Source organism: Drosophila sulfurigaster, chromosome 2R (assembly GCF_023558435.1).
Source record: "Drosophila sulfurigaster albostrigata strain 15112-1811.04 chromosome 2R, ASM2355843v2, whole genome shotgun sequence".
Lineage (NCBI taxonomy): Eukaryota > Metazoa > Arthropoda > Insecta > Diptera > Drosophilidae > Drosophila > Drosophila sulfurigaster.
The window spans coordinates 19,413,205-19,435,784 of record NC_084882.1 but is presented as its reverse complement, the minus strand read 5'-3'; the positions used below and the strand labels follow the sequence as shown (position 1 = coordinate 19,435,784).

Here is a 22,580-nt window from a genome sequence, read left to right as displayed (position 1 = left end):
TCAATCTTCCGTTTCGTTACTCTTGTTCTTGATTTTGCGGAGCACGCTCCTTACCTTGTTTTGTTCACATTTTTTGTTGCATACTTTTCGGTGCTGAATTTAATTTGATTGTATTCAATATTTTTTGTAGTAGTCGTATTGCTTTTGCTTTCGTTGTTGTTCGTGTTTGATGGCCACAACTCTTTTCGATACAATTTAAACAAACTAATGTGAAATTTCTCTTGCTTAATTTCCCTTGTCCCCACAAACTGACTGCAGATCATAACTAGAGCGTTTATTTGGAGTGTTTGGCAAAGCGGTAATACAAATAATTAATATACCAAGAACATCAATAAATCGCAATTAAATAAATAAATGTCTAATTAAATGTATGCTTTGTTTATCCCATCCAGACGCCGCTGATCATTTGGTGACTGTCATTACGGAACAGGAAATCGAGAGTAACAACGATGACTTGGATGAGAGCAGCAGCAGCACGACAACAAATACAACGACGACGACGACCACAAATACAGAGAAAACCTGTGTGGAACTAAAGAAATAAGTTTCGATACTTAAAAAAAGAAAGATGAAAAAAAGATAAATGCAAGGCAATACTAAAATGAAAATAATATTAAAGTTGAAGGGGCCGACTTAAGGATACTTCACTGTACTGGCTGGCGTGCAAGCAAATTCTAAACAGTATGCATATATACAACTAATATACCTAAACACACAACTTATACATATATACAAATATCGTGGTACATATATTTATACATATGATTATTACCAGCAACAAAATGATAAGAATGGAAGCTGAGCAACGTTTTTTATTAGTTACGAAACGATATCAATAATAAGTAAATGATACATATTAAAAGCTGAAAATAATGCAGAAATATAAATTTTAGTTAAGATATTTACATATATACATATAACATAAACATCGTAATTATGCATAATCAATTGCAAGCACAAGCAAAACTGTTAAAAAAGAATGCACTTTTTTGTCAAAAAAGAAACATAAACCACAATAGATGTAATGAAAGAAAAAGCCATCATGCTTATTTCTTGTTGTATTAAAAACCAAAAATTCAATTGGCATTTAAATGCTATTCGATTTATGATTTTATCCATTGAACAGTTTTTAATTTATTGATTTTCGATTAATGTGTATTTTGTATTATAATTTAAATTGTGCTAACTAAAAGTGTGCTGCAATGTTTTTTATTAAAAGAAATTAGTTATTATTGAACACGTTTATTTGGCATTTTTATTTTACTATTTCGCTTTCAGCTGTTTGTTTTTCATTTTTAATTGTAGATACCATCATATCATTAGTTATTTCGAATAAATAATCATCAAATCAAATAATCGAGACAAAAAACGATCACTAAATGGACCACCTTTTCTATGCTCTTAACTATCAAAATAATCCAACATAGATTCAGAAAGCAACTTGAATGTTTACTAGATAAATCAATACAATTCCATTTATTACTACTAGTCAAATTAAATACCTAATCGTACACAAGTGTGTCGATATGATACTCGAAAAAATACAACTGGATTCGCTTTAAATACCAAAACTTATCGTGCGTTTTTAGATGTCTAAACTATATCATAAAATTCAGATAAACAGAATTAAAAAAAAAAGAACTCATTGAATATCCACAACAATAAATACTTAATAGTCTTTAATGTAGATTTTAAATCTAAACTTTCTTAAAAACGTTTCGTTTCAGAAATCACATTCTGATTTTATTATAATTTAGTTAGCTTTTAGTACATAATCATAACATATACGAGTATATCAAGAACTGACTAAGAAAGTACATATTAAATTTTCTCATAACTCACAATCAATGTAGAAAGGTTACCCACTATGCATATTTTTCTAGCCGAAAAGAAAGTCCTACCAATAATCATTGGTTACAACCAAAACCGTTTAAAACCCTCCGTTTCAAGTTAAAAACAAATGAACCAAAATGAGAAACAAAATGCTTAAATCTGATACTAGACAAAAGATCCCAAATATATATATTACATGAAATCCTTAGTAAACATATCTTCAAAACAAAAAACGAAAATGCAACAACCTACAATTAAAGTTAGGCTAACATAAAATATACATATATGCGTATCTATTTAAAGACCTATTTAAATATATTCAATACGAATTTAAATGCATGCATGTTACCCAGAATTGAGAATCTTAAACACACTATCCAGCTATCCACAGAACACGCAAGCCACAAACTTTTTTATTTAAACAGAAAAGAACTGCTGCCAGCTTTGTAATAATTTTATATTTATAGATGTAAAACTAATGAAAATTTAAAATACGAGTGAATAATAATTAACGTAAAAGTAAAAATGAAAAGCGAAGTGAAGCAATTCAAGCATATCCCAAAATAGTCTTCAGTGTATCAAGTGGTTGTCTATGATAAATATTATACACAATACATTTATGTTAAAAGCCAAACAATCAACGAAAATTATATGAAATTAAATACTATATATTGCGTGCTATATTAGCTACTAATTTTGGGTAAATAATCGATCATATGTAATATACTACATATTGGAAATATTACCGAAAACTGAACTAATCTAAGTTTCACTTAGCCAAATTGTGTCCAATTGTAAATCGAATCGAAACAGCACAGAACTGCACAGAAAAAGCACTTCACCCCAACAACTTACTTAATCGATCCCTTAGTTAAATAGATGCAGCTTTCACTATAAATTGATCTTTGATCTTTAAAGCTTTGTTTGATTCCCTACGACTTGAATGTAGGAAAGAAGGTAGACAAAGGGCTTCACTCCGGGCTCCATAAGTTATTTTAGTGGTAGCTTGTGCCTGGGCACAGGCGAATTCAATTGTACCTATCTTTTGATACCGTTTACTACAAAACTAAGGACTATAATCGTATTATTACATTGTGTATTGTACATCTTATTTAATGCGGCAAGACCAATTCTAACTGAATATTGAAGAGAAATTGGAAACGAAATGAAATGAAATGAAATGAAATGAAAATGGAAAGTAATAATATTAAATATTATATTTAATTTGTAACATGCAGAAGATGGGATGAAATCGAAGAGATCTTACACATTTCAATCTATGCTACAAATCGTAGATATAGTATACATACATACATATACAACACGAATACATATGCATATAGTAAAGCATACATATACATGTGCAAACATGCAAAGCAAACACACAAAAAATGAGAGAATGAGTAATATCAAGAAATCGTACTTAAACGTTTATATACAAAAAAAAAAAACACTCACACATACATACATATTATATTTATACATAATGGCATAATTATAATATTATTACTCGTATATCATATAATACGAACATATATGAAGATTGCGAAACGTTGATACAATAAATAAAAGACAACACATTAATTGCGTTACACCAAGAAGTTTTATTCAGATTGAAAGAAAAAATGGGCTAAGAAGATTAACGTTGTGTATTCTGAAATATAAAGAATAATATAGATTGATGTTTAAAGATGTATTTTAATCATATTCCTCGCACTCTTTAAGGATACATTTTAACCCATTCATTAACTCCCACACTTAACTAAGTAAGTAACTCCTTTTGATGTTTTCGTTACACTCAAGAATTCATTTTTCAGATTGGAGGATTGAAAAAATGGGGCAAGAAGATTGACGTTGTGTGGTCTGAAATATAAAGAATATAGATTGATGTTTAAAGATTGGAAGAAAAAATAGGGCAAGAAGATTCAAGTTGTATGGTCTGATTTACAGATATATTTTAATCTCATTTTAAGATATATTTTAAACCCATTCCTGCCCACACTTAAGTAAGTAAGTAACTCCATTTGCTTTTCGTTTATCGAGTTTATTAACCTAAGGTTCGAAATTTGAGCTTATACTTGAAGAATAATACAACACATGCATACATATACATATCAAATATATGGATATATATGTAAAGTAAGGTTAAGTAGAACTTATGGATTAAGCCCGCGTAATGTGAACATTGTGTATACTTATGTGTGGATTACAAACATTCAATGAAGAACACAATAATGGAGATGGAGATACTAGACCATTTACAGAACAGATTTTCGTGTCGAACAGAGACAGAGAATGATAGAGTAAGCGAGAAAGAGAATCAAGGCAAATAGCTGATAGAGAACAGTTTGAAGATCGTCTTTTAACCGCCAAACTACGCTCGGTCTCAGTGATGATAGTAGGCATGAGGATCAGCAGCAGGAGCGGGCAGAGCAGCGGGATAGTGTGCGTAGGGACTGTGGGCAAGTGCGGGGTAAGCGGCATGGAAGTGAGCGGTGGGCAGATGAGCGGGAGCAACGGGAACCGGAGCTGGTGCAGGTGCTGGAGCGGGAGCAGGAGCTGGAGCGGGTGCAGCACGATGTAGAGGACCCAGAGCGTAAGGATACGAGAGCAGGGGCAGAGCTGGCTTAGGCACAGCCGGCAATGGCGGAGCAGGGGGCGGTCCGGGCACCAGGGCATGTGGAGCAGGTGCTGCTGGCTTGTAGGCGAGCGGCTCCTTGCGCACCACGGCATTGAAGCCGTGATGCGGATCAGCAGTGTAGTCAACGGTACGCTTGGTGCCATCGGGATCGACCACCGAGTAGCTGCCCTTGACCACATCGCCGTGGCGGGTCTCGTGTTGACTCTTCAGATCGCCAGTGTAGCCATCCTGGATGTCATAGCCAAACGAGTACTTGGGATCGGCATCATATGGCTCTGGAGCAGCGGGCTTGGGAGCAGGAGCTGTAACGAAAACGGAATTCATTACAGGTAATCAATTGGGTAATGAGATAGACTCACCTGGAGCCACGTAGGGAGCGGGAAGTGGTCCATGATGTGGCCCATAGGCCGCGTAGGGTCCATGCAAGGGTCCAGCTGGTCCTCCATAGTAGGGTCCGGGTCCAATAACGCCAGCGTAGGCAAAGCCCAGCGAAGCGCTCAGCAACAGTAACTGTAAGTAGCAAACACTGGAGTAGAGTAATCCTTTTTGGAGTAGTGAATTATAGAGACACACCTTCAGCATGGAGTTGTGCTTGAATTGTCCTCGTCAATCCTTTTTGGGCCAATTGGTATATGGCCAAATGTAATGTACAGGATTGCAGCAGCAGCACAACGACGAAACAAACGCGATAGAAGAAGAAACAACAACTGCAAACGTTGAGATGGCGTTCTGGCAATTTATACTAAAAGCTGGCGTCAAATGTCGCCTGCTTCACATGGCGCAAAAGACCAAGCGAAACAATAAACTAATTGAAGATCAAGAGGGAGACGAAGCCAAGCCAAACGAAGTCGATTCAAGTTGCGAGTTGATCATGCCACATGGCGCAGACAAAACAGAGAAGCAGACAGAAAGAGGGACAGACAGGCAGTCAGACAACAAGTTAGTCTACGACTGCGACTTAAACTGCAACTGCGACTGCGACTGCGACTGGGCAGCCACCTGGCAGTGAATCGTGTGTCTGGGTTCAAGTGAAGCTTAGAAAGGTTATTCTTCCGCTAAACCATTTAAAGGGTTTTTGATAGATCGATCCGACCCGTTTGCTTGCCCTTTCACTTTTGGCAATTATGTGGAAATTTATTTCGCTGCTAGCAGCACAACAAACACTCACACACAATTGAAATGTTAATGTTAAATTATTATCGAGTAGGACTTTTGGCCAGGCTAAAAGCGTCGTAATTAGTGGCCTAACTTTGCCGCAAAGCGTTTGCCAAAATGAAATGGCAGTCGACAGAATCAGCAGCAGCAGCAGCCACAGCCGCAGCAGCAACATAGTGCAGACAAACTCGGCAAAAGGTCAGACAGTCGACAATTAAATTACAACAAACAAAATGCCTGACTACAGCTAGCAGCCACCGAATAAAGCGAAAGGTCAACATGCCCAACTCGATGCGGAGTATTATATTGGTCCACACATTATATTCGTGCCCTGACACAGACCCAATCAGCAAACCACAATTCCAATCCTATCCGGCAACAAGAACGAATAATGTCATTAGTTGCATGTTCATTTCGAATGCTTAATTTATGTTCACAACAATTTGTTGCAACAGGCAAACGTCGAACTGATCGGCCATTGCAATGCACATTGCTATTGACAGCTATTCCCAGCTATTATGCGACAAATCTCGCTGAAAGCTTAAATCGTGCTGGTTGCCCGCATTACTAGCTTGAAGATCAAAGCAATTGATCACAACAACTGTTGTCAAATGCTTATTGCCCTTACTCTGGGTACTGTCGACTTATCGCAAAGTGTTTAACACTCTAATGTGGGAATAATTTAATATGAATATGAAAGAAGTATAAGTAGTTGGTCTTAGAACACAAAATTTTGTTCTTTTTTTAGTAAATTCTAATTTGAATACGACAAGTCATTTGTTCAGTTAAATAGAGCATTGTCACACAGTTTATTCTATATTGTTTACTCCAACAATCTTTGAGATTGATCTTAGAGATTAAATATGAATTAGATAATCATAATAAAGTATTGCGAGTTCAAACTGAAACGACGTTAAATAATTAAAACAATTATTTCTTTTACTAACTTTGAATCCCTTTTCTTTATTTTTGAAAACATTTTAGTACAATTGTCTTTTATTTTATAGATTTATTTCGCCATCTTTCAAAGATATTACTACGTCTATACAAATTTGTTTTGTTCTATCTTACAGATACATTTCAATTATATATACACTTTCACATCTGACACATACTTTTGTCTCACACAAATACTCTGAAAGAATTTAATTGAAATGCGGTTTGTCGCTGCGATGTTCGATGGTTCAATTTATCAATTGACTGAATTATCACTTCATTGAGATACGGGCCATCGAAAGCAGCTGCCGCCAGTGAAGTGCGGTCCCAGTTACCGAAAGCGATCAGCTGTTTGCAGGCGGAAAAATATGGCTTCTCTTGTCTTAGTACGGAAATTATTTAACGTTTAAATGGAAAGATTCGCGCAGCTCTATTAGTTAGTTCATCCATTTTAGTTGGCGTGGAGACTATGGACTTTACAGATGTGCTCGAGAAATGCGGAAGTTTTGGACGTTTTCAATATGTGATATTACTGCTCTACGGATACACAAATATACTTGGCTCGTTGCATTACTTTTCGCAAACGCTCATCACTTTTACTCCAGAACATTGGTTGGTAAAATCAAGAGAAAATGTACTCAACCATTTCCTATAAATATTCGATACTTCTTCAGGTGCAATCACGATGATCTGCAGCATCTAAATGTATCTGAAGTGCGCTCGATATACGCAAATATAACTCCGGCTTCCTGCACATTGTTAGAGAGTGTGATCAATGGCACAGGAGTTGCAGCCAAGGCTGGAGAATGCAGAGATTGGATTTTCAAGCGAGAATATGACTATGAAAGCATTACAACTGAGGTGCAGCTTTATGTTCAGCTAATTTCTAAGCTAATCAATCCCAAACATTGCAGCTAAAATGGGTCTGTGACAAGTCACATCATTCGACAGTGGGACAATCATTCTTCTTCATTGGATCAGTTGTGGGCACCATTTTATTTGGATTTCTTGCAGATCGCATTGGACGAATGCCGGCATTACTACTGACCACTTTAGCGGGAGCATCGGGAGATTTTATGACCTCATTTGTTTACAACTTTCCAATGTTCACGCTGTCAAGATTCATATCTGGACTCTCCACCGATACCATGTACTATTTAATGTACATTTTGGGTAAGACTTCTGTAATTTCAACTTTTTCTTTGAGTGGTTTCCACATTCGCAAATTCAGTTTTCGAGTACCTCAGTCCTAAACATCGCACATTTGGTCTCAACATCATCCTCGCCGTCTTTTATTGCTTTGGCCTGGTCACGTCACCTTGGGCTGCTGTTTGGATAGGCAACTGGCGGCATTATCTCTGGCTAGCCTCGCTGCCAGCACTTGGAGTTCTCGCCTATCCAATCTTCATCTGCGAAAGTGCTCTGTGGCTGCTGACAAGGCAGCGATACGATCGTGCTGTTCAGTGTCTCAAATGGGTGGCCAAATTCAATGGACGCCAGGTTGAAGACTCTGTCTTCGATGAGTTCATCAAGCATTATCGCGATAAGGCCAACGAGGAGCAAAAGCTAACTACTCATGAAGACACATTCATGGGAATGTTCAGAACACCGCGACTACGCAGATTCACGCTCACGCTGCTGCTGAAATCGTAAGATTAGTTTTAATGAAAAACTAATTCACAGCTTACGGTTATTAAATATCTTATAGTGTCATCATAACACTCTCCTACGATGTCATCAACCGCAATATGGAGGGTCTAGGCTTGTCGCCCTTTAAGCTGTTTTCCTTCACATCGATCAACTATCTGCCAGCGGGTTGCACGATCCTCTTGCTCCAGAATGTCATCGGTCGCAAGGGCATGGCGTGTGGTGCACTTCTCATAGGCGGCATTATTACCACTGTAACTGGCTTTTTTTGATCGCCTTCTTAGACCCTAAAGAGAATGCAGTTCTATTGGCCATAATGATTGGCCTGGGTCGCTATGGTGTCAGTGTTTCCTATGATGCGGAAATACAATATGCTGCCGAGATAATTCCAACCAGTGTTCGAGGCAGAGCGATCTCCAATATTCATGTCGTAGGCTTGGCATCAAATTCATTGGTTTTCTATGTGATCTACTTGGCCAAGTACTACAAGCCTTTGCCATCAATTTTCATAAGTTTCTTGATGTTCTTTGGTGCTGGTTTATGCCTTACATTGCCGGAAACGTTGAACAAGTATGTAATTTATTTATTTGAATAGCTTCTATGTTTACAATTTTGTTAATTTCAGGAAATTGCCTGAAACGCTTGCAGAGGCGGAATGCTTTGCCAAGGACGAACCTTGTTTCTACTTTTCAACGCTCGATAAAAGAGATAAAAATGCTAAAGCTTCCGCATAGCTTTTAGATTAAAGGATTTGTTGAACTATCGATATTTAGTAGAAAATATATACCATGTATGTATTTTCATTTCAACCAATAGTTCTTTCTTTTTTCCCGATCAAAAATGTGATTCATTTATATAGAAGGATTGATGGAATCTCTTAAAACCAATCATATTTTTTTTATTTTGTAGAGACAAACACTTTTCAATCCTGTTAGTTTAGTTTTAATATTCATGTTATTCATTAGTAGCCTAAGTCGAGAAGATGATTTCTCAAATAAATTTCAATAAAAAGTATTGCCTAATAGATTTAGATGGACTAAATCAAATAAAATGATCCCGAATTTCATGTTTTTTTAGACAAATTACTCATTTGAGTAGACCATACTCAAATGAGTATATCACATGTGTTTTTGATTGATTGGCAGAAGCGCCTAGTTATTTATCTCATTGAAAAGTAAAACGTAAAGTGCAGTGAATTCGATTTCCTAATTATGAAGTAAGTCACAATTGCAAACATATGGCACCTCTTGGAAAATTATTTTATGTATTCCATGACTGGTAACATTTTTTCCTGTGACCGAGTGACACACCTTCTTCAATTCGCACATTTTCCAACAGAGCGCTTTGATATACTAAGCAGAGCTGTGCGATCCGAAAAATGCTGTTGACATTGACCTATTTTTCGGATTTCGTAGCTTAACACATTTGTTCATAGAGATACTTTATTCTTCCTCCGACATCAGCAGCTAATATAAAGAAATTCATTTTAACAGTGAAATTAAAGAAACTTATATCCAAAATTCGCTTTGAATCGATGCAAAAACAATAAAAAACAAATTTATTCAGGTTAAGTCAACGTTTTTACGCATCAAAGCACATCTTTAGTTTGCAACAACACTTGTTTAAATATACAAACGATTATTTATAATAAGCCTCGAGCTCCATTTTATTATTTAGCTTAATATATTTGACAAGTCACTGGCTTGCCTAGAAGTATGTATATAAGTCAATTCATATATGGCTAATCAGACGATAACCTTAAACTTGCCAACAATGCGAAATGTGAATCGGTCAAGGAAAATTTCATATAAAATCACCGACTATGGAACATTCTATAAAATATAAATTAATGAAGTATGAAGCAAAATATAAAAAAAAAAACAAAGAATTCGAAATGTTAGATATTAAAAGAGCGGCTATACAAATTGATTATAATAAATAACATTCTAATGGAGACGTACCCGGCGTAAGGGCATAAAATAAGATTATAATGCCATATCATCACCCACTCAGTAGCACGCATAGAGACGTCACATTATAATAACTGTAAACGAATCGCATCACATCGCATGAGAAGAATCTTTTGAGCAGCGGCACATCGTAGAGCTCAAAATCTATATTTATCATTTTCGAAATAACGCAAACACACTCACACTTCGTATATAATCGCGATGTGGATTCGTTTTTTCGGATAATTCGAAATGCAATGGGAGGCGTCATTCTAAACTTGACTTCGGTTTGAGACGGTTCACGGAACGGAATAACGAAAAAAGTATTGAATAGCTTTGTGACTACCTCAAGCTCAGCTGTTTTAAATTTAACGTTTGCAAAAAAGCTGTTTCCAATCATAAAACCTAATTCGATCATTTGGATGATGATTCGAACTTAAACTTAAACTGTTTCAATTTGTAAAGTGTAATTTAAAATTTTAGCTTATATCATGACATAATATGTGTATTTGTATTTTGTCGGATCTTTTTAGTCCATTGAACTTATTAATGATTGTAGTATCTGATAACCAAAAAAATGAAGAAAATGTGCCTCAAATCGTTTAATAAATCTTTCATAGTGTGTGTAAAGTGTGTGTAAGTGAAATGTTAAAGATTCATTAAATCAATAATTACAACGTTGAATGCAAAATATCAAAAATATTCTCTTGCTTGAGACAAAAATGAGATGAAAGCAATTTTTGAAATTCTAAAAACTCGAATTTGCACTTTATTTTCTTTAAAAACAATTTATAATTAAAATATGTACAAATATAAATAAAAAACTTATTAAAATTTAAAGAACGCTTAGATTTTATCTGTTATTTTTTACAATTACTATAAATTCGTCAAGTGTAATTTTTTACTTGCAGCTCTAAGACATAAAAGGTTTAATAACTGCAATAAATGTTTCGTTTCTTCTCTTCAAATTGCACACAATATTTACACAAAAGTAAATACTGTCAAACTTAAATTATATAAACGTCAAGAGTCAAGATCAGACGTTCCGGAAATTCAAAGAGCTAATTGGCTTCAGCAATTAAGTAAATTTAGCGCGACGCGCAGAAAAACAACAAAAACAAAAGCAAATCAAATGATCTGAAACAAGATAAGATGCAAGTGAAAAATGTGCAACGACAAATAGAGAACTTCTTGTGTTGACTGACTGATGTACAGCAGTCCAAGTGAATGTGTCTTACATGAATGCAATTTGTGCGTGAGCAAAAGAACACAATGTTGGAGGTGGACAAAATGCTGGTGAAGTGCGGCGACTTCAGTCGCATGCAGTGGCTGATGCTGGTGCTCTTCAGTTTGATAAACTTACTATCAGCCTTGCACTACTATTCACAAACAATAATCAGTTTTGTGCCCAAGTATTGGTAAGTACTCTGATCTCTGGTGCGTATACTTAATATCACTTATACGCATAGGTGTGCAGATGACTTGCCTGCAGACTTTGAACCACCGCAAAAATCGAGTTGTATGCCACTGGGCATGAATGAAAGTACTTCTGGAAAATGTAATAGCTACAACTAACATAACATATGAACTCTACATGGGTTATAAGAGCTTTCCCAGCGAGATGAACTGGATATGTGACAATGCCTGGCAGCTAACTCTCGGCCAGTCCATGTTCTTTGTGGGCTCCGTTGTGGGCACGCTGTCACTGGGCTATCTGGCCGATATACTGGGCCGAGTGCCTATAATGATTGTGGCCAATCTGATTGCCATGTTGGGCAACATGTTGACCATTTTCAGTTCCAACCTGATGCTCTTCTGCACATTTCGCTTGATCTCTGGCTTTGCCACTGACAGCAACTTTCTCATGATGTACATACTGGGTGAGTATGTCAAATTGCTGCTTTTTAATTGAATACTTGACTTCTTTTATTACTTGTAGTTATGGAATATATGCGTCCTTCGTTGCGCACTATTGGACTAAGCATCTGCATTGGCATCTTCTACTGCATTGGCTCGATTAGCGCACCTTGGATTGCAGTGCTCATGGGCAGTTGGCGTGGCTATTTGCTAGTCACCTCGCTGCCCCTGTCACTAGTGCCGCTTTTCTATTTCATTGTGCCCGAGAGCGTGCAGTGGCTGGTGTCGAAACAACAATACGAACGAGCTGCACGCTGCCTAAAACGTGTGGCCAAGATCAATGGCCGACAGGTTGAGGAGCGGGAATACGATCAGTTCATTGAGGAATGCAAGCAGAGTCAACGAACCACAAAGAGCGCACCCAATCTGCTGGGTCTCTTCAAGACGCCTCGTCTGCGCCGCAATACGCTCATCTTGTTCTTCAAATCGTGAGCAAAACAATCTATGAGTGTCTCATAAAAGCTGCTACTTAATCTTTTGTCTTTTCGCCCACGCATAGCATGGTCATTACACTCTGTTACGATGCTGTATCCCGTAATGTGCAAGGCCTTGGCATTTCGCCATTTGTGATGTTTTCATTGAGTGCCACCGCAATATTGCCAGCCTGTTTACTGCTCATCGCTCTCCAAGATCGCCTTGGTCGCAAGGCAATGGCTTCGATGTCGCTGCTGATCAGTGGCATTTTAATATCAGTCACTAGTATCGTGCTTTTTGTTGCTATCTCCGAAAATAATCAAAGTAAGTTTGCAACAGGTTTTTGATTTATTGCGAGGCAATTGTTTTGTCTTTGCCTTTAGCAATATCTTAATCTCTTTTTCAATTTACCATCTCATATCTGTAACTAATAGTTTACCATCTTATTTCAGCAACAACTTTACTGGTGACGCTCTCGGTGATTGGTCGCTTTGGTGTCACCGTGGCTTACAATTCGGGCGCCCAATATGCCACTGAGCTAATACCAACTTGTGTGCGTGGACAGGGCGTGGCCGCGGTGCATGTGATGGGCTATGCCTTCACCTTCTTCAGCTCCTACATTCTCTATACACGCACAATATTCTCACCTCTGCCGGAAATCATTCTGGGTTTGCTTTCGCTGCTGGGCGCTTGCTTGTGCCTCCTGCTGCCTGAGACACTGCATCGCACATTGCCCGCTTCGCTGGAAGATGGCGAGAACTTTGGCAAGAACGAGCATTGGTACACCTTTAGCTTCTTGGAGAAGCGCACACAGTCGGTGACCAAGCTGACTCCAGGTAGAACTAAGTCTCAGTCGAACTCAATAGATTCCTCCAATTATTTTTAACGTAGCTCGTTGTGGAGTGTTTTAGTCTAGTTGAAATGTTAGCATACTTTTATGCTCTCACTTAAAGTTCCTTCATATCATAATGTGTAGTCAGCACAATATCATTGTACAAATAAAGCACTTTTAGTTGAGCAAGCTGAGAGTCTTCAAATTACTTTTTATTCTTTTTGATTTAGTCATACACATATTCAAAATGGAAAGTTTACTATTTCTCTACGCAAATGGTGACGAACACAGAATATCAGATAAATGCATATATATGACATATCTAATTCACACTCTTATTATGAAAATGACAATTCATTAAAGGAAGTGCATTTCAAAAAGTAATAAAATACATAATAGAAAAATATACATTTTCTAGCACTGATGAAAATGTAAATAACATACTTAATACTATTACGTTATTATCCCTAAATCACAATAATTATCTTATGAGCAAACACCTAAAGATCACATACTACTCGCCTCGTCTATCTCTTTATATATTAAGTTATTCTGACCGCCTGGAGATAAAGGGAAAGTGTTCTTCAAAAAAGCATTCAGAACAATGCGCGATATCAAATATATCCTGTAAACAACATTTTCCATTTAATCGCCTAAGAATACGTCACGCCCTTCAAATTGAAAGCGAAAGTTAAACCAAGTCAACAATGTCTGCTTCCTGTACATTTTAAATATGCAAATACTGTATTCTGTATATTCGCTTTTTTAGCCAAATTTATGGGCCCTTAAATTGTAAGCGCACCTTAACTGAAAATCTTGTTTAACTAGGCCCCTAAACGCGTGTCACATTCTTATCTAAAGACAGACAAAAGAATGAAATGATAAGCGAAAAATGTCTCCACTGTCATTCAGTTCAAAATGGATGTGTCGTTACTCTTATACTCTTATACTTACATTTTTCATGATCGCTTTAGCCCCCCCCTGTGATAAATGCGAGAGGCTACTGCAGATTTTTGTCAATCGCTCGTCGGCTAACGAGTCAAGTAGACACGTTGGGAAAAGCGCTCGACATGGACTTCGAGAGTGTGTTGGAGAAGTGTGGCAGCTTCGGTCGCTATCAGTTCGTGTTGCTGGGACTTTATGGCTATACGAATATGCTATCGTCACTGCATTACTTTTCGCAGACCATCATCAGTTTCACGCCGCCCCATACGTAACTTGATTTGCTAAATTAAATAAATACAAATTAATTTACATTTGCGTCTACCAGGTGCAATCCCTCAACTACACCTGAGACTTACGCTTACGCAAATGGCACATCGTCGGCCAGGTGCAGTTACATAGAATGGGATCCCGTTCTGCAGCAAGATCAGGAAATCAAATGTCAATCCTGGAACTTTGAACGCGAAAGTGGCTATGAAAGCATCACAACTGAGGTAATTAATTGCAGCACCTTGAAGTATGTTACAGTTTTCGTACTTTCCCTGCTAACACTAACGTCCGTAAATATTGTATACAGCTGGAATGGGTCTGTGACGATGCGTACAAATTGGCAGTGGGTCAATCGTTCTTTTTCATTGGATCCGTGCTGGGCACCTTGTTCTTTGGATATCTGGCGGATCGCATTGGTCGTCTGCCTGCCTGCATGCTGACGACTCTGACTGGCGCTCTCGGTGACTTTATTACCTCGTTTGTAAACTCGCTGCCATTTTTCTCAATGGGTCGCTTCATATCCGGCTTATCCACCGATACGCAATACATATTGATGTACATCTTAGGTGAGTTCAGATTTTAGTAATTGCCTGCCTTTATGCTAAACTGTGTTCATTGCAGTCTTCGAGTACCTCAGTCCAAAACGCCGCACTTTGGGCCTGAACATGGTTATGGCTGTGTTCTACTGCATTGGCCTTATGATCTCACCGTGGTTGGCGTTTTGGGTTGGCACTTGGCGGAATTACCTCTGGGTAGCTTCACTGCCTGCCCTCGGAGTGCTCTGCTATCCTTGCGTGCTCTTCGAGAGCGCTGAGTGGCTTCTGACGAAGCGGCAATTCGAAAAAAGCTGCGCATTGTCTGCGACGCATTGCCAAATTCAATGGACGGCAAGTGGACGAGTCTGTGTTCGATCAATTCATTAAATTTTATCACGAGAAGCTGAACGAAGAACAGAAAACCACATCGGATACATTCATGGGCATGCTAAGAACGCCAAGACTGCGAAAATTTACAATCATACTCTTTATCAAGTCGTAAGTTGAAAATGTTTTCAAATATGTAAAATGTAAATTGAATTAAATTTTTATATCAATATTTTCATTTAGCATGATCATCACGGTGGCCTTTGACATACTCAGTCGCAATATGGAGGGCATGGGCATCTCACCCTTCAAGCTCTTCTCTTACACCGGATTTACATATCTACCCGCCGGCATCACTATAATTCTCTTCCAGAACTACATCGGTCGCAAGGGAATGGCCTGTGCTTCGCTCTTTGTGGGTGCCATAATCACAGCAGCAACTGGTTTCTTGGTGGCCAGTCTTAATCCGGCTGAACATGCTGTTATTCTAGCCTTCATGGTGGGCTTGGGTCGCTATGGTGGCGTTGTCGCCTACGATGCCGAGGCTCAATATGCCGCCGAGATTATACCGACCAGTGTGCGCGGTCGTGGCATGTCCAACATACATGTTGTGGGTTATGCCTTTGGCTTCTTCAGTTCGTACATCATCTTCCTGGGCACTTACTATAAGCCGCTGCCTTCGATCTTCATTAGTTTGCTAATGTTTATAGGTGCCGCCTTATGTTTGACCTTACCAGAGACACTGCACAAGTGAGTGAAGTTTATTTATATTTTTTTATATTACTAATAAATAATCTTTTCCTCACAGAAAACTACCTCAAACACTGGCGGACGGCGAGGTATTTGGAAAGGGAGAGTGCTGGTACTACTTTCCCTGCTTCAAGTGTGGCAGGAAGTCGATAGAGGAAATGCCAGACGTCGCAGCGATAGTGTCTATGGAAAATTCCCCTACAAAAATTGTAAAAGAAAATCCCTAAAAATAAACAATTTAATTTATTAAACTTACTTTACATTTATTTACAATTGCATTTCATAATAGTTGCACTTTCTAGAGGATACAAATTATCCTAAGGAGAGGCATTAGATTAATAGATTAATACTATTTGGCATCAGATGACTTTGGCGTTTTATAGCCATTTTATGTTTGAATTACCCCAATTTAGAGGCAATAAAGCAATTAGATAATTCCAACTAAGCCAAAGAGAAACGTCAGAAATGAACTATTAAAATGGTCGTTAAGTGGGATTTGAGTAAAGTGATTATAGAATTATGGTAATCACGTCGATGGTTCCGGATCTTTTGCGATTGTATTAGGAACCGAGACTGGAGTGCGAATTTCACAAAGTCAATAGAGTTGTAATCTATACTATATGCAAACTAAGGCGTATAAAAAGTGTGCGTAAAAGCTATGGCTATAAAGATGCCAGACGCCACATAAAGCCGCAGGTAATTCCTACGAAATGTTGATACGACAGGCGTGACTTACAACAACGGCCACTCTAGTATAAATCTTGGACTTAGCTAACTTTGTGATTGCCGAAAAATAAAAATCATAAAAATAATAATACTAAATCCCATAAACACAAAGATGGTCGTCAGAACTCTTTGGTCTCTAAGCTAGTAGGTCGGCCGAGTTTAATGGCAGATAAGCCAAAACTGAGAGAAATACGCATCACAGGAAAGCCCCTTTAAAGATGTCAAATACTTTACCCCGTACTTGTAGTCAGATCTACAGTTGCCATGTGTAATGATTATCAATTGCTAGACACGCTCTTAAAAGGTATGGCAAAGATAACATTACAACCAGCAGTTCATTATGACATGGGCAAATTATTGTAAAAAGTCTCGGTAAGGTAGGCAATTAACAGTCGGACAGTAGCTGAGAGTCTTTGTCTAAACAAACGCTTTCTGTGCGCTGTTTGTGCAAGTCTGAAAGTCATATAATCTAGATAGCACCCCCAATTCAATTTGCCGCCTTAATCTTAGACACCAGATGCTATATAAGGCGCGGACTTGCAAACGCAGCAACTCAAAACACTACAAGTTAAAGTAGATGCTACAACCTGAGCTGAAATAGGAGCATGTAGTCTGAAAGTAGTCTCCCGAAAGTGAATCAAAGTGTAAAGTAAAAATTACGAGCTGAAGATTTATAAATAAATAGAATATCATAATGGATTTTGATCGAGTGCTGGAGAAATGTGGGAACTTCGGACGTTTCCAATTTGTTATTCTCATATTGTACGGCTATACGAACATATTGAGTTCATTGCATTATTTCTCGCAAACGCTCATCACATTTACTCCAGAGCATTGGTAAGTACTTAATTATTATAAAGAGACGTGGATCCAAAATAAATTCTAACACTCTTCCACCACTTAGGTGCTCTCACAGTGATCTTAGTGGTCTCAGCGCTGACTCGTTGCGCTCCATTTATTCGAACATTACACATCCATCCTGCACGCTGCTCGAAAGTGTTGATAATGGCACCGGCATTGCAGCCGATGGCGAAACCTGCGAGAATTGGATCTTTGAGCGCGAAAGTGGCTACGAAAGCCTGACGACTGAACTGCAATGGGTTTGTGATAAGTCGCATCAAGCAGCTGTTGGACAATCGTTCTTCTTTGTGGGCTCCGTGGTGGGCACAATTACCTTTGGATATCTTGCCGATCGCATTGGTCGTTTGCCATCCATGCTAATGGCAGCACTCGCCGGTGCTTCTGGTGATTTTATGACATCCTTTATACACACGCTGCCCTGGTTTGCTTTCTCAAGATTCGTTTCGGGTCTGTCCACCGATACCATGTACTACCTGATGTACATTCTGGGTAGGTTCTTACTTATTTACTTACTGCTCTCTAATTTGATATGTATTAATGTTTCGTTGCATACCCTCCACAGTTTTCGAGTACCTCAGTCCTAAGCGTCGCACATTTGGTCTCAACATCATCCTCGCCGTCTTCTACTGCTTTGGCCTGGTCACCTCGCCTTGGGCTGCCATCTGGATTGGCAACTGGCGACATTATCTCTGGCTGGCCTCGCTTCCAGCACTTGGAGTTCTCGCATATCCGATCTTCATCTGCGAAAGTGCTCAGTGGCTGCTGACAAAGCAGCGATACGATCGTGCTGTTCAGTGTCTCAAATGGGTGGCCAAATTCAATGGACGCCAGGTTGAGGACTCTGTCTTCGATGAGTTCATCAAGCACTATCGTGAGAAGGCCAACGAAGAGCAAAAACTAAGAAAGCATCAGGACACATTCTTGGGAATGTTCAGAACACCAAGACTCCGTAGATTCACACTCACACTGCTAGTAAAATCGTAAGTTTGTTTCGAGCTATAAATGTAGTGATTTACAAATATCATTCTTAACATTACAGCGTCATCATAACGCTCTCCTACGATGTCATCAATCGTAATATGGAGGGTCTGGGCACCTCTCCCTTTAAGCTGTTCTCCTACACCTCGATCAACTATCTGCCAGCGGGTTGCACGATCCTCTTGCTCCAGAATATTATCGGTCGCAAGGGCATGGCCTGTGGTGCACTGCTTGTGGGTGGTATTATTACCACTGTAACGGGTTTCTTGATTGCTTTCTTGGATCCCAAAGAGAATGCAGTTCTATTGGCCATAATGATTGGCCTGGGGAGATACGGCACAACTGTTTCGTACGATGCTGAGATTCAATATGCCGCTGAAATAATACCAACCAGTGTGAGGGGCGCTGCTGTCTCTAATATTCATGTGGTGGGCTTGGCCTCCAGCTCACTGGCCTTCTATGTGATCTATTTGGCCAGGTTCTATAAGCCTTTGCCATCGATTTTCATCAGTTGCCTAATGTTCTTTGGTGCTGGTTTATGCCTAACTTTACCGGAAACCTTGCACAAGTAAGATTCATTTTATTTTAACTGCTTAAACCTTAATAATATTATAATAATTTTTTTTTTTGCAGGAAACTGCCTGAAAACTTGGCTGATGGCGAGCGATTTGCCATGAACGAGAGTTCACTGTATTTTCCATGTTTTCACAAACGTCGCGAAAGCTTGACCAATAATACTGATAATAAGTCTGATGCCTGAACGGGAATTTCGAACTGATGAACCTGACACTGAAATGAAAACAAATAAACCTGATAATGAGCTTAACGTGAAGTTAGTTCCTGTAACCAAATGGTCTGATAGATATTACTCATGTGAAGTATGCATAGTAATAATGATGTAGCCGCTAAACATACATATATATATATATATATATGCATATATACATATATATTATTCTACTTAATCTTCAACGCATACATCTCAATATATATTACTAGGCACCGCTGCACAGTGGCGTCGATTCGAGTTTTTCTTGAAAAAAATCATAACTATTAAACAAATAAAGATAACCGAATAATTTAAGTGGCTTATGATAATTGTTTAACCCACAAGATCCATTATTAAATACGAAATTGTTAACAAATCTATTTCATGCCAACTAACATAAAATAAACGTTTTAAAACTTTAATTCCACCTTTATAAAATCTTAATATCATTTACATTTACATAAACAATTGAAAGCAGTAAAATGTAGAATTAAAATTGCAAAGTGGACAATATAAGCTATATTATCATTTCACTGATATTTTTGAAAAAGTAGCATTCATAATATTCCATTCCATTTTAGCTTGGAAATAAGTGTTCAGCAAAGCTTGCAAAAAACTGTCAAGCCATCTGCTCACTCAAAAAACACTCAAAAATTAAATGGAATCATTCGTTGAAGTTGTTTAAAAGTTAACCAAATAGAGCGCTCCATATACTACCAGTTCTTGTTTGAGATTTCCTTTAGATATTCTGTCACAGTTTAGAAAGAGAGAACTTCTTTTGGACTTCTTTCTTTGCATATGCTTTTCCATTAATAAGCTGAAAATCAAAATCAATAAATGCAAATTAAAAGAATAATGTGAACTAAAATAAAATAAACGTTGTACATTTGTTTGCTATTAACTTATACCGTAAAATAAAAAGACTTAGTATGATTGACACTCATTTAAAATTAAATTATATTCTGAAGCAACACATGTCTTTAATCAGTGAGTCAATGTTTGAGCGAAAACCAAACAAAAATGACTTTTCCTTGTTATTTTTTTATTTAGACATTTTGCACGTAGCAGTTGAGTTTTTTTCATGACAACAAGCTCAAGTGAGATCGCCATTCAGCATCAGCATCTGGCTTTGTTTCTGGCACCGCTCCAATACTTTTGAATACATACTTTTATACATAGAATATATTGAAAATGCGCAATAACGGGTATAATCGTTTAGTGAGAAACTATGTAAAAGTTCTTCTCTTTTAAAAATAATTGCAATTAATTCTCTAAATTTCAGAATGATCGAGCTATAAACATAGAATCAATTAATGAATGAAAATGAATTCCCAAACAAAGCATTCGCAATATCAAAAGAATTAAAATGGACATTTGTCTGTACGGAAAGTTATTGGGTCAGCTTTTATCAATTCGCAACGCGATTTTTATCGCTATTGATTGTATACTATATGCAATACTATGATTGTATACAGAAGCAATTGCTGAAAATAACGAAAATAATTCTATCAATTGAATGAATCAATTGTTTCCAAGCGAGCGAAATGCATTAATCAGCTTTAAAAATAACTTATTTTCTTTTTGAATTTTGTTAAACAGGGGCTTGAATTAATAATAGATTTCCACCCAGGTTTTTATACCCGCTACCCATACGGTAGAAGGGTATTATAACTTTGTGCCGGCAGGAAATGTATGTAACAGGTAGAAGGAGGCATCTCCGACCCTATAAAGTATATATATTCTTGATCAGCGTCAACAGCCGAGACGATATAGCCATGTCCGTCTGTCCGTCTGTCCGTCCGTCCGTCCGTCCGTATGAAACACTGGATCTCAGAGAGATAGAGCTATAATTTTTCGACAGCATTTGTTATGTTTGCACGCAGATCAAGTTTGTTTCAAATTTTTGTCACGCCCACCTCCGCCCCCGCAAATCAAAAAAATCGAATAACAAGCCTAATTTTAAAGATAGTTGGGAATTTTGGTATATACAATAATTACTGTAGTAGTTATGATTCCTGAAAATTTGGTTGCGATCAGATTAAAATTGTGGAAGTTATTAAAGAAATACTTTTGTATGGGCAAAAACGCCTACTTACTAGGGGTCTTAGTTGCTTTGGTCGACAATCTGGCACATGGTATATTTTGAATGGTGCACTATATCGACCATTTGGTATATTTTTAGTATTTTCAGTATTTTCGGTATATTTTTGAAATGATACCGCAATATTTTGCCTTTATTAAAAATGGGTAGCGGGTATCTCACAGTCGAGCACACTCGGCTGTAACTTTCTTACTTGTTAAATTTGATGAACAAATCTCATAATGAGGGAAAAATGACAGATCGACAAATTGATCAATTCAAAAATGTTTCGTAAGAAAAAATGAGTATAACAACATGTGATCAACAAACGAGAGAGACATCATCGAATCTATAAATGGTAAAAGCGCACTAAATGTAGTCCAGATGCATATTAAAAGGCACCACGTCAACAACAGAAACCGCCAAATTCGGAAACCTGATAATTGTACAGTGCTCGCTATGTTTGTATTGTATATTTGTAATACGAGTCACCTACATACATATATGGTTGGCATGGTATTTGCCCTTTTTTCAACCTACATACATTTCAGGGCGCATTAGCACAGTGAAAACTCCCTTAAAAGGCACTTAATTTGTGTCTAACTGAAATCGAACAAATTTTCATTAATTTTCATGAAATAAATATTTCCAATATGATAGATTTTAAATATTTGTATTTGGTACATGCAAAAAAATCTAAAATTTGTGATAAAAAGAAAAATACGTACATATGTGTAGCCGTATTTTACTGTCGAGTACGAAAATGATGCATGTTTATGTTTTTTGTTTGTTCACTCTCTTACTCTCTCACTCTCTCCCGGCCTTGACGAAGTCGCTTTTGCTCTCTTGTTATACCAAAGCTCTCTTGTTATACCCATTGAAAGGTTATATTAGTAAAGTGTATTTTATTTTGTAAATTTAAAAATTTTCGTAGTCTTACTCACAATGTTCGCGATTTATTTTATATTTTTATATATATTTTTATATTTTTATATTGTTTTTTATATATAGGCTCTA

At 37.6% G+C, this 22,580-nt stretch overlaps 6 protein-coding genes across 23 annotated transcripts in view; 5 read left to right on the top strand and 1 right to left on the bottom strand.

Moving 5' to 3' along the window:
* LOC133838047 (dystrophin) overlaps window positions 1-1,239 on the top strand; it is a 169,987-nt gene extending 168,748 nt beyond the window's left edge. For 10 of the 18 annotated variants that reach the window (XM_062268987.1, XM_062268986.1, XM_062268982.1 and 7 more), the window contains one exon: window positions 393-1,239. In XM_062268987.1, the coding sequence (XP_062124971.1) occupies window positions 393-544 (152 nt within the window). In that variant the 3' untranslated portion in view covers window positions 545-1,239. Of the gene's footprint in view, window positions 1-258; window positions 299-392 lie in introns of all 18 variants that reach the window. The other 8 variants (XM_062268985.1, XM_062268984.1, XM_062268977.1 and 5 more) reach the window with 1 other exon arrangement.
* A 2,624-nt stretch (window positions 1,240-3,863) lies between these two features.
* LOC133838528 (cuticle protein 7) lies at window positions 3,864-5,190 on the bottom strand. Its single transcript, XM_062269654.1, has 3 exons — window positions 5,048-5,190; window positions 4,834-4,984; window positions 3,864-4,776 (listed from the first exon to the last, which is right to left on the bottom strand). The coding sequence occupies exons 1-3, from the start codon at window positions 5,054-5,056 to the stop codon at window positions 4,220-4,222; spliced, it is 717 nt and encodes a 238-aa protein (XP_062125638.1). The 5' UTR covers window positions 5,057-5,190; the 3' UTR covers window positions 3,864-4,219.
* Window positions 5,191-6,727: 1,537 nt separating this feature from the next.
* Window positions 6,728-9,244, top strand: LOC133838056 (organic cation transporter-like protein). Its single transcript, XM_062269006.1, is given in 8 exon segments — window positions 6,728-6,951; window positions 7,021-7,177; window positions 7,240-7,426; window positions 7,480-7,738; window positions 7,797-8,214; window positions 8,274-8,475; window positions 8,478-8,782; window positions 8,838-9,244. Coding segments are annotated over 7 exon segments (1,623 nt in total). The 5' UTR covers window positions 6,728-6,951; window positions 7,021-7,034; the 3' UTR covers window positions 8,947-9,244.
* Window positions 9,245-11,095: 1,851 nt separating this feature from the next.
* LOC133836612 (organic cation transporter protein) lies at window positions 11,096-13,520 on the top strand. Its single transcript, XM_062267196.1, has 5 exons — window positions 11,096-11,579; window positions 11,631-12,041; window positions 12,101-12,506; window positions 12,578-12,816; window positions 12,945-13,520. Exons 2-5 carry the CDS (start codon window positions 11,699-11,701, stop codon window positions 13,376-13,378), a joined length of 1,422 nt encoding a protein of 473 aa, XP_062123180.1. The 5' UTR covers window positions 11,096-11,579; window positions 11,631-11,698; the 3' UTR covers window positions 13,379-13,520.
* An 816-nt stretch (window positions 13,521-14,336) lies between these two features.
* Window positions 14,337-16,400, top strand: LOC133836610 (organic cation transporter protein). Its single transcript, XM_062267193.1, is given in 7 exon segments — window positions 14,337-14,537; window positions 14,595-14,760; window positions 14,844-15,102; window positions 15,158-15,378; window positions 15,380-15,570; window positions 15,643-16,149; window positions 16,208-16,400. Coding segments are annotated over 7 exon segments (1,656 nt in total). The 5' UTR covers window positions 14,337-14,394; the 3' UTR covers window positions 16,377-16,400.
* A 1,026-nt stretch (window positions 16,401-17,426) lies between these two features.
* Window positions 17,427-20,159, top strand: LOC133836611 (organic cation transporter-like protein). Its single transcript, XM_062267195.1, has 5 exons — window positions 17,427-17,712; window positions 17,780-18,225; window positions 18,299-18,716; window positions 18,776-19,282; window positions 19,348-20,159. Exons 1-5 carry the CDS (start codon window positions 17,570-17,572, stop codon window positions 19,472-19,474), a joined length of 1,641 nt encoding a protein of 546 aa, XP_062123179.1. The 5' UTR covers window positions 17,427-17,569; the 3' UTR covers window positions 19,475-20,159.
* The last annotated feature ends 2,421 nt before the right edge of the window (window positions 20,160-22,580 follow it).

Excerpts from the sequence above, each read along its gene's own strand:
- LOC133838528 (XM_062269654.1), bottom strand. Across the intron at positions 4,777-4,833 it reads CGCTCCCTACGTGGCTCCAG|CTCCTGCTCCCAAGCCCGCT; the intron begins GTGAGTCTATCT and ends TTTTCGTTACAG.
- LOC133836612 (XM_062267196.1), top strand. The coding sequence starts at position 11,699 with ATGAAAGTACTTCTGGAAAATGTAATAGCTACAACTAACATAACATAT. Across the intron at positions 12,507-12,577 it reads CTCATCTTGTTCTTCAAATC|CATGGTCATTACACTCTGTT; the intron begins GTGAGCAAAACA and ends GCCCACGCATAG. Across the intron at positions 12,817-12,944 it reads TATCTCCGAAAATAATCAAA|CAACAACTTTACTGGTGACG; the intron begins GTAAGTTTGCAA and ends ATCTTATTTCAG.
- LOC133836611 (XM_062267195.1), top strand. The coding sequence starts at position 17,570 with ATGGATTTTGATCGAGTGCTGGAGAAATGTGGGAACTTCGGACGTTTC. Across the intron at positions 18,717-18,775 it reads CTCACACTGCTAGTAAAATC|CGTCATCATAACGCTCTCCT; the intron begins GTAAGTTTGTTT and ends TTAACATTACAG. Across the intron at positions 19,283-19,347 it reads TTACCGGAAACCTTGCACAA|GAAACTGCCTGAAAACTTGG; the intron begins GTAAGATTCATT and ends TTTTTTTTGCAG.